The sequence below is a fragment of the Etheostoma spectabile genome, chromosome 20 (genome assembly GCF_008692095.1).
Source record: "Etheostoma spectabile isolate EspeVRDwgs_2016 chromosome 20, UIUC_Espe_1.0, whole genome shotgun sequence".
Taxonomy (NCBI): domain Eukaryota; kingdom Metazoa; phylum Chordata; class Actinopteri; order Perciformes; family Percidae; genus Etheostoma; species Etheostoma spectabile.
In genome coordinates, this window is record NC_045752.1 from 10,400,033 (window position 1) to 10,416,732 (window position 16,700).

General features: G+C 42.0%; 1 protein-coding gene across 2 annotated transcripts in view; it reads left to right on the forward strand.

The window, feature by feature from the left end:
- The first annotated feature begins 3,502 nt into the window (after window positions 1–3,502).
- The window catches only part of tmem260 (transmembrane protein 260), a 25,312-nt gene continuing 12,114 nt past the window's right edge, over window positions 3,503–16,700 (forward strand). The window contains exons 1-3 of one of the 2 annotated variants that reach the window (XM_032500587.1): window positions 3,503–3,924; window positions 7,397–7,428; window positions 8,963–9,114. In XM_032500587.1, the coding sequence (XP_032356478.1) occupies window positions 3,816–3,924; window positions 7,397–7,428; window positions 8,963–9,114 (293 nt within the window). In that variant the 5' untranslated portion in view covers window positions 3,503–3,815. Of the gene's footprint in view, window positions 3,925–7,148; window positions 7,262–7,396; window positions 7,429–8,962; window positions 9,115–16,700 lie in introns of those variants that run through there. The other variant, XM_032500588.1, reaches the window with a different exon arrangement.

Genomic DNA, 16,700 nt, shown 5'->3' on the forward strand with positions numbered 1-16,700 from the left:
TCTCTCTCTCTCTCTCTCACACACCCCTAGGTCTCACACTGACATGATTGGGATTAGCATCATTTGGGGAAGGGGGTTGTTTTGCCAACTCTGTCAGTAGCCAGCTGTTTCTTCAAAATACCATAACAAACATGATAGCACCGGCGTGAGGCAGTGCCCTCCGCTGGAAAATGAGATACAAGATTTATCTTAGGTTCCTGGTGTTTCACAAAATTGAATCCTCTCATTTTAAATGCTCTCGACTAGGTGTGTTGCTCCAGGCGGTGAAAACAGGAGCTCTGTATGTTGTCCCTTGTTCTCTTCAGACTATTATGTTTCATTGTGCAAAATGCCGATTATGATTTACTTTATCCTTGTCATCTATCTTATTTAGGATCATTTAGGTAGCCACATGTTACAAAGGAACAGCAGTCATCCCTGTTATTACATGTGTTTGAGTTCCCTGCTTATTGTAATGAGAACAGGATCACAGAGGAGAATTACTCTCTGAAGACTTCTTCACTGGTTCAAGGCCTCACTGCATTTTAGAGAAAATGCAGGAACATTGACTTGTTTTGTTGATTTCCGTCAGCCCAACATTTGATCCAAGGTTTGGGATATTAATACAAACACTTGTCATGTGTCTTGCGGCATTTGCTTGACAGTTTTTCCCCCAGAATATTGCTCCATGGTTTTCTGAGTAAAAAGAGATAGTGACAATTTTGCATCATAGGAAGTGGCAAGTCTCCAGAGTGACTTGACTCACTGTCTACCGTATCATACTGTGTCTAAGATGTGTGGTGTGTTGTTATGTTGCTTATTGTTGAAACTTTTTTTTAACCTTGGTTTCTCTTTGCAGTGCCTGCGCTACACATGCACAAACACCACAGTGTTTGTTCTTTTAACATCCACAGTATGTGATTTTTGGCCTGTGCACACTCAGTGAGCTAACTGCTTAGCAGTACGAATGTTTATGGGACGATGAATGGGTGTTATATGGCTGTGAAGCAGATTCAAAAGGGCTTAACTGGATTACAACTCATTTCAAGGATGCTTAAGGTAAGATTAAAACAGATATGTGGTAAGTGAGGAAAATACAAAATCAAATAGATTGAATTTTACTCACTGGTCTCGTAAGCCACTTGCTCATGCACGGCTATCCTGTGTGCTTTTGTGAGGCACTGAGTTAAAAAATCAGATGCTTTTCGATGTGAGACAATATGTACATAGATTGTTAGTGTTAAAAAAAAGATTCAGCAATGCAAAACCCTATGCACATTTCAAACAACAGTTTTGCTCTGTTGAACCGTCACAATTCACCATTAATGCCCTTTCTTATCTCATGCTACAAATCCCCAGAGCTAGAACATTAGAAGTCTCTAATCACACTCACTGGCACACATTGCGTGTATGTACATGCACTAGCACCAATCACACACATACACAAAATTGCACACTATACGTAGAAAAGATAATGAATTTAATACCATTGCCATTACAGTCAACTAATGTTTGTTAATAGCCTGGTGCCATATGGAACGAGGGCCTCAACCATGTGGGTAATTCCTCTTTTTGGACAAGCTGTCAATAAAGAGGCCTTGCATTTTGTGGATGCATGTGTTGGGGGTGGGGGGGATGTGCCTAATCCAGCAGACTCTAATGATTCCTCTGTGCCTCAAATGGGAGCTACAGGCCTCTGTGAGTATACTCTCAGCCGTGTTTTATCTTCCCTATCAGAGCTGAAATATGTGTTTGTATACACTCCATTGGGAATTTCTGCATATGCTGTTCAGTTTGGCTGGGTGCAAGACTTTGGTTTTCTAATGCAAGTAGTGATTTTAGAGAGAAAACTTTATGACGTGCCTGATTACTCCCCCACTCCCCTCCACCACCACCTCCCCAAATTCACTCCATCTCCTCCCCATATCCCTATGGCAGCACTGCAGCCCAGCGGATAACCAAGCGTGGATTAGCAGTGACATCACACTGGAGAGATGGCTGAGCGTGAGTGTGAGGAAGGGTGAGTAGTTGGCTGCGTGTACGTGTGAGTGTGTCAGATGGGTGTGAGTGTTATGTGTGTGTTCAAGACTGATTAGACGATGAGGGTGGTGGTGAGAGGGAAGCGAGGATTAGAGAGCCATCTGAGAGTTGGCTAGGTGCTGACACCACTCCACCTCACCAAGGGCTCAATTTACTGAGGGATCAGACTCATTTATGGTGGGTTGGGATTATTATCAGTTCAATAGGGCAATTTCTTTATTATAGTCACCCTTCAACCTGTGAAATATGGACACTTGTGAGACATCTACGGGTGCATGTATCCTGTTTCAGTTATAATCTACTACTTTCCTGCTACAATTAATTGTGTATTAGCAGCAGGAAAAGTGGTAAAATAGTGTTTAAATTAAGTAGTATTACTCGTACTACAAGATCTAAATGTAAAGTTTCAGAGAGGAATCAAAGTGTCTGTGTGCTGGCAGTGTACCACAACAAACTGTCTTTTATTTCTTTTTTAGAAAAGGAGGGCCACAATAAAACATCTATTAGGTATTTCAGACAAATCCATCCATTATACTTCAAAACCTAGGGGTTTAAAGAGGGCTACAGTGATTGTGACGTGGAGTTTTATTTTTTAAAGGCTCCAAATCGGATGAGACAGGCAGCTCTGTTTGAGTTTGGGTTTACCTGGAATGTCAACACTCTTAAGCTGGCCCTCTGTATTGAACCCCTTGTAATGCATCATTCACAGGATTCTTCAACAGCACCACCAGCCCACTGAGAAAACAGGTTTCAGCTACATCAACAACAACAGAACAATAGTGAAGAGAACGAAGCACACATTTAGTTGCAGCAACCTAATGTGAAGGAAATGAGGGCCGGGCCATGAATCAGGGTTGAGTTCTGTGGGGCAAGAGTCAAAGAATGCAATCCAATTATACAGTTCAACTTGTGGGAATAAACAGAGTATGGAAAAATACATAATCTTCATAATCAAGACTGAAAGTTCATGTTTGACATCGGAAACATTTCCCTGCAAAACAATCTTACTAGAAAGTCCATTCAGTAGCTGAAAATGTGGATGTTAAAATGCCCATACCTCTTTGGACATTATGGACTTCCATTTCATTTTTTAGAGTTCATTTTTGACCTTGGGAAAAAGCAGTTGACAAAATTCAGTTCATACTTATTGTCCTTATAATCTAGCATACATTTATATTACAGACCTTATACTTGAAAATCTGAAACATACAATTTGGAGAAAAAAAATAGGATAAGGTAACACGAATGAAAAAAATAAAGTATTTTTTTTTTTAAATTGACAGAAATAGCGTTGTGCTCGTGGAGACAACAGGTACAGACCATCCCTCCCTCCCTCCCTCCCTCAGCGTTGTGTAAAGACGTGATGAAAGAGATCTCAGCTCTTCATTAGCGTCTGAGTCACAGTGAACCAGGAACAACAACAAACGTACATTGTTATTTATTCACCTACAAAATATCTGCTCAATGACTGCTGTAACTTTAAAGAATGGCGCGTCGGGTAGTATCGCGAGTTTACCTTGGCTCGTTGGCGTGAACTAAGTTGCTTCTTCCCGGGAACATAAACGTTTTAATTTAGCTAACTGTCAAGCCTTCTTAAATTATACCGTAAAGTTAAGTTATTAGTTGATGGCATATTGACTTTACTTTAGCTCTAGACTAACTTCGGTTTGCAGATAACTGGTAGCTGAGCTACAGTTCTAATTAGGTCCGAAATGTATGGATGCTAACGGCAGCTAGCTAGCTCGCTAGTTAGTCGCAGTTGTTTGAATACCATTGGTATTTATCCATAAAGCAAAATGTCTGCGGAGCAGAGGACAAGCTGGATACTGACAGGGACTACTGTCGCTTGTGTAACCGCTTTGTATGTGCCCTGTGTGCAGAGAACTGTCCCCGGTGGAGACTCAGGTTGGTGCTAGCTAGCTAGCTAGCTAATGCTCGTCTGATCATGTGGCTTTGTTGTGTTGCCAGGCAGCCAATCGTGTGTCTCCTTGTTGGTGTAGCGCTTGCAGCTTAGCGGGTGCTGTCCGTGGTACCACAGTCTATGGTGGTACTGCAGGTACATGTGCATAACATCGAAAAATCCAATCCTGTGCTAATATGAGAATAATAAAGCTTGCTTCAAAACAAAATACACTAATACATACATATTTATAATACATATCTTAATGACGTAAGAAACATAAGATATATTTTTACAGAACTTTCATAGGTCTGTAATTAATTGTTTTAAGTTAACTTGCAAAAACATACATAGTTCACTCATCAGCACCGTTTTTCCACAGTCTGCTCTGTGCTAATGATTTAATATTGATGAAGGCAGAATTAAACAGTGTTAATACTTTTGAAATAATGCCTTCTGTACACAATTTCTGGTAAAAAAAGATAAATAAGGGATTCTTTGTACCATGTGCAATCAGTATAATAAACAAACGTATATCCCCATGCCCTGATTTTTCAGTTAAATAAGTTATAATCTATTGCACAAATAGTTCTGTATTGTTGATGATTTGTGAAGTGTATATTGCTTTCATTGTTTTGACTGTTCATCGTCTTTGGTGACACAAAGATGGATGTCCTGGTGGGGCAACAAAGTTTATTTATTCTATTACATAAATGAGTTTTGAAAGCTTCTTAACATGTAGATAATGTCTACAAAAGACATTCAGTGATACTGTTGACTGAAAGGATGTGATAAGAATGTTCCTTTGAAACTTAAACGGTTTAAAGATACTCTGATGTCAGGATCAAAAACAAATTTGGCCCAGTGGATTAACATGAGTTAAGGCTAAGATAATTATTACAAGATTAACTTCTTCCATTTGACCCAAACCTAATTTCAGTCACCTGCACTAAAATTAAACATTTATTAGTTATCAGAAAGTTGAATGTGTCAAAATTGTCTCCCTTTTTACAAATCTGCAATAATCATTTTTTGACTAACTCTGGCTGTTTTGTCTTCAGAGCCTTATTATTTTTATTATTATTATTTCTACCACTGATGGCACTGCAATGGTGGATAATATAGACACCATTTGTAATGACAAAGTATTGACTTATAAATAATTTGGGTTGTTTGTAATTGAATGTGTGTATGAATACATTTATTTTGCACTCTTCTTTAACCAGCCTTTACAGTGGACCCAAATGTGTTTTACTAAGTACCTTCCTATGTTGTAGGCCAACATTTTTCCAGCATTCTTGTAATGCAGTTTATGACGGCCTGCCTCGCACAATTACAAACAGTGTTTAGAAGTGATAGCAACGTTACAAACTTGTAAATGTGGACTTGAGGGCATGAAGGCTCTGCTTGTTAGGTTTGCGCTGCTCTGGAATACAAGCTGCTGTGGAGGGGAATGCACATTTTGCAGAATAAAAGCATGAGAAAAGCTCAACCAGATATGAGCAAGAAAAAAGACGAGAGAGCAGGCAATTGGAGCGCTGAGTAGCCCTGCTGGTTGTGCTGCTGTCTAGCAAATGGGGCCTTTGAAAAAAAATGGCCAGTCCCTTCTCCACAGTGTTTAGGGACCGTGCAGGATGCCCGCTCTGATAGTGCCAGCTGAACACCCTTCCGAATTCTCCAGGTCTCCGTCTCTGTGTCCTAATCTCTTTAGGTGTGGTGTGCCCTGGAGAGGCTTGAGCACAGCCCCGCGGGTACGCTGTTGTCTAGGAATGTGGAGTGTGGAAATGATGGGGATTATGGGAAGACCGGTGTGGGTGCCCATGCTCCACTGTCACAAAGACTCTTGGCACCGATTCTGCTCCCCTGTTGAGTCAATATTTTTCCCTTTTTAGCATTGGGGCTGCAGAACTGCATCTCTGTGGCACTGAGATGGATGTTTTGGCTCAGTATTAGTTTGAGGTTCTCTGTGTTGAATGGTGTAAAAGTGTGCCACTACTGAGGGAAAATAAGTGAAATTGAGAAACCGATGAGGGATGAAGAAGTGTGATGTAAAATGATGGCAGGTAGCTGGCGGCTCATGCCAGGTGAAATGGAGCTGAGAAAACATTTAAGCTGTGCAGGTGGAGGAGTTCTGACTTCATGGTCAATTAGAGTGATAAGAGTTATGGCTCCTCATGTGGCAGAAATTTAGGCATAATAATTCACTGTATCGGCAAGGTTGCAAAATACGTGATGCAGCCAATGCCTTCTGAAACTCAGCCGTTCTGTTCAATGTCCTTGCTCTCGAAATGTTTATTTTGAACATTTATAAAAAATGTATAGATACTTTGATAGAAAATAACCACATCTACGCTGTTGCTGTATTTTTTGTCAAAGTGTTTACCTTTTTTTTTTTTTTTTCTCTGCCTTTAATTTTTGACAGGACAGTTAGGTAAGAAAGGGGAGAGAGAGGGGGAAGACATGTAGGAAATCGTCACAGGTTGGATTCAAACCCTGGACCTCTGCATCGATGTATAAACCTCTCAGTACATGTGCGCCTGCTCTACCACCAACCTGGCCACAAAATGTTTACCTTTTTAATATAATTTGTTTGCAAGGCTTTGTGTCTTAATTGACTAGGCATCCTACTAGAAGTAGACTCACTATCCTGTTGGTGCTGCCTATGCAAGAAACTAGGCCGCTGTTTTATTGGCTGTATTGGATGGAGAAGATGACTAACCATCTAGTACCAGTAGAGGGAGCTGTCTTGAACCCAAACATTTATCAATGTCATTTAATCTGAACCAAATTTCAATTTTCATGAGTGGGAGATGCAAACATTGGGTAGGAAATCAGTATAATTTGAAACGCTCTGGGTGTATTCTGGCACAAATGTGTTTGTGCCCAGATACATTAAAGCTTTCTCAAATAGCTTTTAGGGGTTTTCTCTGCGCCTCACACAGAGCTTGTCAAAAAATTGTGCAACCAGCTCCTATTTTTACAGCTTACCTCATTCTGTGGGTGTCACCAACGTTGCCTTTCTGTTTGTGCCCAACGGACTAAACGAGACATTGAGGCATGGGGAGTGTGGGAGCTGGAGAGAGGCACGTAGAGCGGCAGTAAAAAAAAAGGAAGGGAAAGGACCCCGATGCATGGGGAGGATGGGACTGGAAGCATTATTCTCAGATCAGCATATGTGTGTCCTTGTGTGACAGAGCATTGGTGAGGGAGTCTAATGGTTTGTGTGTGTGTGTGTTTATATCTGTGTGTATGTGCTGGAGACGGGGAGGGAAGCATCAGGGGAGAAGCGAGAGATGAAGAGAATGAGCGTGCCGCTTAGGAAATGTCACACTGGGAAGATTTGTAGGTTTTGATCCTGGCAAATTAATGCAAAACCCCAGTGCAAGTATTTGATTTGGGAAAACTTTGGGAGCAGACTTGTCTCTTAATAATAATTATTGGGTTTACATTAATTTCCTTCCCTATTCTCTTCCACAGGAGAGCTGATCACCACTGCTTGTGAGCTGGGGGTAAGTATTAGCTGTATTGTTTAATCAATTCACTCATTAACTCTTATAAGCATTAAGGAAGTTTAATTAAGCATGGGCAGAAAGCAGATTAATTTACTTTCAGTCCACAGGTTTTTCCCTTCTTTTCTATACACTTATTTTACTAAGTTGCAAGTAGAGAATGCTATAATTTGCAACCCGTTTTTCAAATCCAATTAAAGTCAATGGTAAGGCGATGGCTTTTGTAGGCTTTGCCTTATGTACGGTATAAGGCTTATTATATCCAACCCTCTTTTTTGTGTGTGTGTAAGCCGCGAAGAATGAACTAAATCGGGTTAACAGTTATAATAAGTTTTATTATTTAATAAAGTTTATTACGCCGCTGTGATCCTTTTAGGGAGGCTGTGTCGGTGTCACTATGCCAGTAATCCTGCCGTTAGTGCTGCAGTCCGTGTGGCCTGCCTGTCTGCTTTTCAGGCCTCCCCAGGGCCTTGCAGGCCATCCCTGGGCCCCAGGCTGCTGGCCCCCCCTTCTGATCCCCAGAGCTCTAGAGTTCTGCTTCCCCATACTCCCTGTGGCCGTTGTCCCTCAGCTGTCCTTCTGTTGCATGTCTGTCCACTCCACATAGTCCCTCCTCCACATGCTCTTAACTGATGCTCATTTTGGTGGAGTCACTTACTTGTTTACCTTTTTTCTTTCTTTTATTAACTACATTACTTCTTCTCTTTCTCTCTTTGACTTCTCCTGATCTACATGCTCTGTTCCTAACCTGTCCCTTTGGTTAGGGTGGAGTTGTTTGGGTCTGAGGTGAGTGGCAAGGTACACTCACCTTTCAGCTCTTTGCTTATTTGAAGAGCTGCCCCTTCCCCCTGCTAGCATGATTCTTGTTATCAGTGCCAGCGAATGAGCCTGTGTTTAATGACTGAGCCCTTATCTGGGTGGAGGAGACTTAGCGGCTAATTGCTGTGATTGCCGAGATCCCCCAGGCGAGAATGACTGCAGCTCAGAGGTGGTTTGGGGGCTGGGGCTGGTGAGCACCACGTACTCTACCACGGGCTCTAGGGAGCTACACTGTCCTTGGGAAGAGGCCAGAGGAAAATAAGTGAGAAGAGTGAGGAAGAGAGGGTGAGGAGGGCTTTCGTATCATAGCAGAGTCAGTTTGCGGTCGGGCCAGGGGAGGGGTGTCTTGCTTTTCCATTACTGCAGCTCTACTGCACACTACTACTGGCATCTACCGAGGGCAGAAGAGCAACTAGATTACCCACTCAGTCAGACGTGGTTAGTAATAATAACACAACCTTACTGCTTCACTCTTGCTTCGTGGTCACCTCCTTTATTCCCATTCTGGCTTTTTTATCCTTGCTTTTTTTCTCGAAATTCTTTAAACTCCTCCTAATCCTATATACTTTCAAAACAAAGTACAACATCTTAGCTTGCTGTCTACTCAAGCGCATAGTGAATAAAGCATTACCTTGTGTGCTGTTCTCTTGAAGCAGTGACTATCTCTCATTGCGTCTCTGGATTTGGATTTCATACTTTATCATTTTGTTCTTAGGTGGCCCATCCTCCAGGATACCCTGTCTTTACCCTACTAGCTCGCCTGGCTATGTGTCTTCTGCCCTCACTTTCTCCAGCCCACAGTGTCAACCTGATGAATAGCCTGTTGGGGGCTGCAGCTTGCGGTGCCCTTTGCATTACTGTTTGCAGGTAGGCAATTTGTTAATTTATTTGTGTTATTCCTCTGCTCTGCGATTACTGTGCTTTTATTTTAAGGAAGGTGCTTTAGTTAAAATAATGCCCAGACAGGGCATTTTAAGTGGTCTAGCTCTTTGTCATAATTGGCATCTGCAAAAGATGTGATGTGCTTTTGTGTAAATGTCTCAAACTAAGATTTCAGGGAAGCACAGAGAAACTGTGTCCCCATAAGGAGAGAAATCTGCAACCTTCTAGTGATATACTCTGCATATGCATCAATCAAAATAGCAAAAGTCCTTAATCCAAGCGAAGTAACAACAAAAAGGAGACCTTTTTTGAGTGGAGGGGTCTTCAAACATTCCCTTACTGACATTTTGCATCTTGATGCTGTCTGGAACAGAGACTGGTATTTTTGGGTCCTGACAGACTGGCAGTGTCATTCCTGATCCTCTGTTCAGTATTCAGGAGCAGAACCCAGCCACACTCCTCCCTCCCACTACCCTGCTCTGCCTGTTTACCCATCAGCCACCCGATGGGAGCGTTCGTGTGTGTGTATGTATATCACAATTATTGCGCCCTCCAACCCCCACCTCGATGTCTCTGTTCTCCTGCCCCCCCACTGCACAGCATGCTCCCAATCCTGACATGGCACGATTTCTTATCTCCCTCTTCTGCCTACTGGGTCTGAGAGGAACAGGATCACTAACTCTGCTCCTCCCTCTCTTCAACCATCTCGCCCCTCGCTCAGTCATGAACACAGTTTACGGTCTCTGCATTGCCATCTACCAGCCAGCAGTTTTGCCTGCTGCTGACCCTATCACGTAAGAAGTATTTTACCACTTCCGTCTTTGTGTGTGTGTTTATCTCCCACAGTTGGCCAGACTACCTTACATCACCCTTCTGCTGATCTTAGTAATTTTCCACATTGCATTGTTGGTGGCAGCTTAGTGTCAACATTTTTCCTTTTTGTCACTGTTTATGCATACTGGGGCATTTCCAAGCATGTCATATACTTCTAATTTACTCTTCCAGAATAGGAATTGTTGAATATGATGTCATTTCGTCCTGCTCTACTCCTTGGTAAGATGTGGTGACCCAGTCAAAGCAGCTGAAAATGGAGTTGTGTGTGTTACCAGGTGCTCGGCACTGGGCCAGGGCTCGACAGTAACGTTTTTGCCAAGGAGCAGGCACAAATAGTTTTAGGGGCGCAATGAACACATGGGCTATCAGATATTTTGTGTTTTTTCTTCATAAGAGATATGAGGATTTGAATACAAAAAATATACTAGGTTTGTAATAATTTCTGCTTCCAACTGTATTTATTTAATAATTAAGTAATTACTTTTACTCAAAACTACTTTAAACAGTGGATGGTTCAAGGTTCAGTTATGGTCATTGTCCAATTTGTGATAAGACAAAATTATTTTAGAACGTTGCAGGGAAACGTTGCAGTGGTCTGAACCGGACTGTCTCAGCTCGACTCAAGCCAGCTGATAGTCTCAGCTAGTTAAGTCTCCAGAGGCTGGTTTTAAAATGTAAGGGACATTACTTGCTTCAACAGCCAATAGAGAATTCAGCTAGGAAAGCCAGCTACAAATTATAGAAATAAAACAATCCATAATCCAATTTAATTTCTATGTTATAAACTGTCAGCTGGTGGAAAGGTCAAAGTTTTAGATGGAGGCTTAACGAGCGAGTGTATGGTTGAGCGAGTTAGAGTGACTGAAGAGAGGGAGCGGCAGTGAATCAGAGAATAAAATGTTCATGTGCTCCTAAATACATTTTATAGTTAGTACACATTTATTTTTAGTGGCAAATGCAAGTGAAACGCTCTGTTGAGCCCTTTGGACGAACTTCCTGTGTGCTTGGCCAGTGTGTGCTAGGTGGCAGGTGGTCTGGAGTAGGTCAGGGTATAGGGTCAGCCCTGCTGCAGTAGGGCAGGGGCTTGGGAGGAAGTGCTCCCAGGGGACTGGCCCTAAGCCCAGACTGCATCAGCCTTACACCCTGCCTTGCCTTACTGCTTCTCAGAGATGAATCAAAACATGCCAGCTTCAACCACTCTTTCCAGGACAGGACAGGAAAATAATTAAGAGAGGACAACAAGAAAAAGGAAGGAATACTTCTTTGGGTTTTTTAGGCTTCGTAACATTACTGCCCCCCTAGTCTTAATACATTTGATGAAGGATTGGACGCTGTTCTTGGCCAGACATTTACAGACAGCTATTTTGAGGGCCAGAAAATATCCATGTAGTCTGAGTAATATTTGGCTCACAGTGTGCATGTTAACTGTAGCCTTGTTTGTAATCTCTGGGGATTTAGATCCAATTTTGGATTATGGTCAAGTAAAAAGTCATTATGAGGACCTCCAACCCTACTCACTCCCCAACAAGGGATGATGGGTAGTGAGGACTTCTGCTAGAGTACCCAGTCACACCATATAAGCTCTTAAGTATGAACGTATAATCTATGCTTTCAATTTGAAAAATAGCATAAAAGGTCATTATCTACTCAGGGCCTAGTTTGGGATGAGCTTGTGGCTGTGGATCAGCTGGCAGACTCTGTCTGGTGAGGGGTTACTGGAGAGGGCAAAAGATGATGAGGGTGAAAGAGAGGGAGTGTCCTGATGGTCAAGACCTCCCTGTCGGTTCTGACATGGAGGGCATTGGGTGCTTTGTCCATACCTAGACGACTAGATGTCATGCCACGTCCCTGCAGGGATCGTCTGACTAGGCCTTTCTCTTAGATGAAATGCCAAAACTGACCAGTTGACACCCGTTCGTACCTGCTCCATCCTTCCAGTGATACAAGTTTTCTGTGTTTTTTCCCCCCAACATAATTAGGTTCTGAGATGTATTTTGTCATTTTTGTTCCTTTGAGGCCCTTATAAACTTTTTCACTACTTCTTATTTTTAGGTTTGCATCAGCTGAGAAGTAGAGTTCCCCCCCAAACAAATCATCACTTTGTGTAATTATTTTCAGATGGCAAAATGGTAATATGGGTACTTGAAGGCAGTTTCTCTCAAATAGTAAATTGTAAGACCTTGAAATTCATCTGGAGCACACCCAACATGGGAAGCCTTTGATGTATCAATTTAAATTAGTCGGCCAGATTGCCGTGTTTAATGTGGGGGAATGTAAGTTGATAGGCTTGGAAGCCACTTCTCTCTCTTGCATAAGTTTAAATGTAGCACTTAGCCATCCTTTGATTTGTCAATTACAGTTCTCTTGGCTTGATCATATGGTTTGATGGCCAAATTGCATGTCTTGTTATGTTTTCACACCATGGCCTGACAAGCCTTTGAGGATGGTGGACTTAATGATAATTACTATTGATTGCACTTGGAGGTTCACAGAAAGAAACATTTTGCCTGTGGAATGCTAAAGGCCTTAGCCAAGAGTCTCTAGAGGAATGCATCCTTTATAGCGGGATAATCCAGGCAGCTTGGTATTCTGTGCTCTTTCGTTTCACAGTTTATCTGCTAAAGCTGCTCTGAATCTCTGCTACCTGGGAGGAATCTCTCTCCATTCCCGAGCTTATCCTGAGAAATCAGGAGCAGACACGTTAGTGTTCTGACAGTACATCAGGGCAGAAAAACAACCTCACAACACTTGGTCATCAATTTTTGTTACATAACAAGACTGTTGAAACGCACCAAAGGTGCCTGGCCTCCCCTTTCCATGGCGGTCCTCAAAACATAAAGCACACCTGCGAGAGGCTCCCCCACCATGAGCTGGCCCATGTGGCACAGCTGATACCTCAGTGGACCTGAGGGTGGGCGGCGTGCCATCCCCTGCCTTGTGCTATGTCCCCAGCTCCTTATAAGGAATTTCACCATATGGTCCTGATGATGCCTTCACCTCCCCACTTAGGTGGGTCGTTTGTTTCACAGGGGTGGGGTTGTGTGTATCATGTTGGGGTCATGTCAGGAGCATTGTGTGTGGAGATCGTTGTTTTACAGCCATTTGCGTAGTTTTGTGTGTGAGTTGTTATATTTTGTAAACAGCTAAGTAGAGTTGTTTTGTTGGATAATGTTCTCACCTCTCCCTGCAGGTGGCAAAGCTGCCCCTCCCTCTCACATCTGCTGTGGTCAGATACAATCTTCTTCCCAAGTGGCAATAGGGAATACACCCATTCCTATTTTGCTCTGAAAATGCAGAAGACAATTTTAGGTTTGTATATTTAAAAGGCCTCAATCAAAGGATCTTTTGTTCCATTTTTGCAGTATCTTATCCGTCATATTGTAGTCCAACAGACCTCTTTTACTTCCCCCATCCTCAGCATGACCAATGGTTCCCCCAGGACTCATCCTCTAATACAGTTAAACAGATGTCTAATGAAGATGTTATTTCCTCATTACTGGCTATGGGATGGGGATAGAGAGGAGGAGGGCAAGATAGACAGCAGAATACAGTACCAGTTTAATATTCCTTTCGCCCGTGGGCCCAAGATTGTGTCTGCTTCGGACGTCAATATTACATTTCTCACCCACCACAGGCAGTCTTAATAAGGCACCAGGCACGGAGACGGATCAGACTCGGCAATTACAATTCACCCAGAATTAGTTAATGGAATCTTTACTGCAACATTTGTGTATCGCTGGTGTGTGCCTAATGACTTTGTTGGAAAAAGCAGCAATAAAAATGGCATTCAGTGAATTGCATAAACATAGGATTTTTGTAAATAGTTTTTTCCCCCCTCTTCCTGTAATTTTTGTGTGTTGGGTGGAGATTAAGATGGCATTCTGGAAGAAATTGTCATGTCAGTGGCTGCATTGTTTGAGCAGAATTGTGGTGATTAATTTTACATGCACTTGGAGCATTGGAGCGGTCTCCTGGAGGAAGGGTTTCTGAGCAGCAGAGCCTGGACCCTTTTTTACCCTTCTCTCTGTTTGAGCAAACATCCTCCTCTTGCACACCGGGGGAGGCAGGAAAGACATGGAAGTGCCAGGTTTAGTGACTGGCTAAAAATTTGGCTGTGGCATCCCAGATTCCAATACACTGTTTTGAAAGTCAGTTTGAAAAAAGGTTTGGGCAGGGCAATACTGACAGAATAAAATGTAAAATGTATTATATTATTTACTCAATAATGTGCTGACCATTGGATTTTTTGAAAGATAATTTCACACCAAATAATTTGGAAAAATAAAAAAGATATGATACAAACAGATGAACAGACAACTAATGAGTTCAAGATATGTAATATCAATAAAATAACTATGGGTAAATACTAATCATGATAATATGTTAGAAATGTGTCCTTTATGGCAATTTTATACAAAGTTACATAACAAATAGTCATTGCACACGTAAAACAAAAACAATAACATATCATGATTAGTCTTTAATTACAGTTTGATTGAAATCATTATTTTAAATGGGCACTTCAGTGATTTCGTATTACACTTCCATAAAGTTAGAAGAGAGGAATTTAATTAATAATAATTTATTTTTTTAGGCCCATGCCCCCAGTTTATAACACAAGCTTTCTGCTAAAAATCCCAAAACATAATAATGCTGAAGTCATCAGGGTTATTGGAGAACTTCTTCAAAGCCACAGAAGACATTACACATCTGTTTTCACAGGCTGAATGGTATTCCATTTGACAAGTAAACTTAACTACATGTGTAAATTAGGGGAGTGTATTATCATTAAAAAAAAATATATATTTTAAAATAACATGATATTTCATTTAATTTCATTTGTTATACAAGAAAGTTTAAAAAGCAACATTAAGTAACAATATAAACAGGCCTGACTTAATTTAAAAACTGGTTTCCAGCAGGTTCCTGTTCTGCAGAAACGTATAATATTTAACATAGTTACGGCATATGAGGAGAGAAATATTTCTACAGGACATTAGTGTGGGTCAGTCACAGACAGATAAAAACAAACAATACAGAAAATGCAAACAAGAGTGATACAATATGATATTTTAATAATAACATTTTACTGAAAAGACATTGACTGGCTTTAAAACACTTAGTGGTATTTTATTTAGTGTAATTATTATTTGGTTTTCTGACATATACGCATACTGTAACTTATCATTTCAAAGTTTAAATTTGTATATAAATTGTTACTTGGCTTTGAAATTTCAAAGCAGTGCATCAGACACTAACCACTGTCATATAATAGCTACTAAGTACCCCGCCTGGTGTACTGGCCAGAGGAGAGCCCTAGGGTGTCAGCGAGGGCCAGCTGGAAACCAAAGCCTCAGCTTGAGCAGGCCACCTCTTCTCTCGGGCTTTCTACCCTCTTCAGGAATGTGTGATTCTTTTCCAGCGCTGCTTCCCAACCCACTACTCGGTTAGAGAACAGTGTAGCGCTGATCCGCGATGGCACAGCTGTGGTATTGTCTGTTCCCCAGGGTGGTGTGTGACAGTGGCTCCCTTGGCCTGCTCCATTGTGAAGCCTTTTTCAGTGCAGAGTGCTGGTGTAGGCTTTTTGTGTGCTGTTATTTAGCACAGACACTGGTGCTGGCACATCTCTGGCCCATACTGTAGAACTGAGGGGGTAAATGAGGCAGGTCCCATTTTGACACTTCAAAGTGATTATATTGAGCTTTTGTTGTGTCCTTGAAGAGGGCATTGCTTACCAGAGCCTGTTGTATCATTGTCATTCATTAGTTTTTTTTTTATTTACCTTTGATCTTTCAGTTTGAACTTGTTTAGAATAGTTTTGTATTAAATTAAATGTTTCTATTTCACCATCTTCCTTTTATTATGTATAGCAAATTAATTATTGGTAATTTCCTTTGCTAACCATTTATTACCAAGTTTGTGCTTCATTCCAGGCTTTATGCATAATGTTTGATTCAGTTAATTACCCAAGTGATGATGACACAGCCATTTTGGCAGGGTGGATCAGTTCAGGGTAATATAGTCTTGTTGTCAGCCGTGTTATTCTCCTGCCACGTCTCAACCAGGCCATTGTCACTGAGCCACTGCGTTTCAGCACAGCAGCATCCTGCACTGCATTGAGTCATGATAACAGGGAAGACGGCCACACTGGTGTCAGAATGTGTCTTGCTTTATCTGCGCGCCCTGGGAACAGCCAGCCTGAAGAATGAGCTGTGGAGAGGCTGAGAGGCTGACTGGGACCCAGGTGGTCCCGCGCAGACAGACAGGTCATTTACAGCCTGCACTATACACACATCACTGGACTCTTATGGACTGACAAGCTCTAACAGAGAGATTTGTCAGGCATTCGGGGAGACTAAAGAAGTTGAAGAACCGGAATGTGCGTGTGTACATGTTTGTGTGTGTCTCTGAATATTTGACAAGTGCTGCCTGACTATCAGACGAGGCTTCAAGGCAGGGACATACTTGGTGTAATAACCTCGTCCGTGGACCCCCACGGCTGTTCTGCACCCAGTGCTGCCCAAAATCAGCCCCCCTGCTAGGTGTATGAGCTCTGGGTTAATTGTCATGCAGGGAGGGAAATTTATGGTTGGGGGGGGTCTCTGCACCTCAACAAAAGTCCCCATCTGCCCCCTCCACACCATCCTTCTTCATCCTTCCTTCAAGTTACAACTAATTCCTGGAGCGGTGCAGCGAGAAAGACGTTGCTATCTCTTATTAAGACCCACTCCTAGACG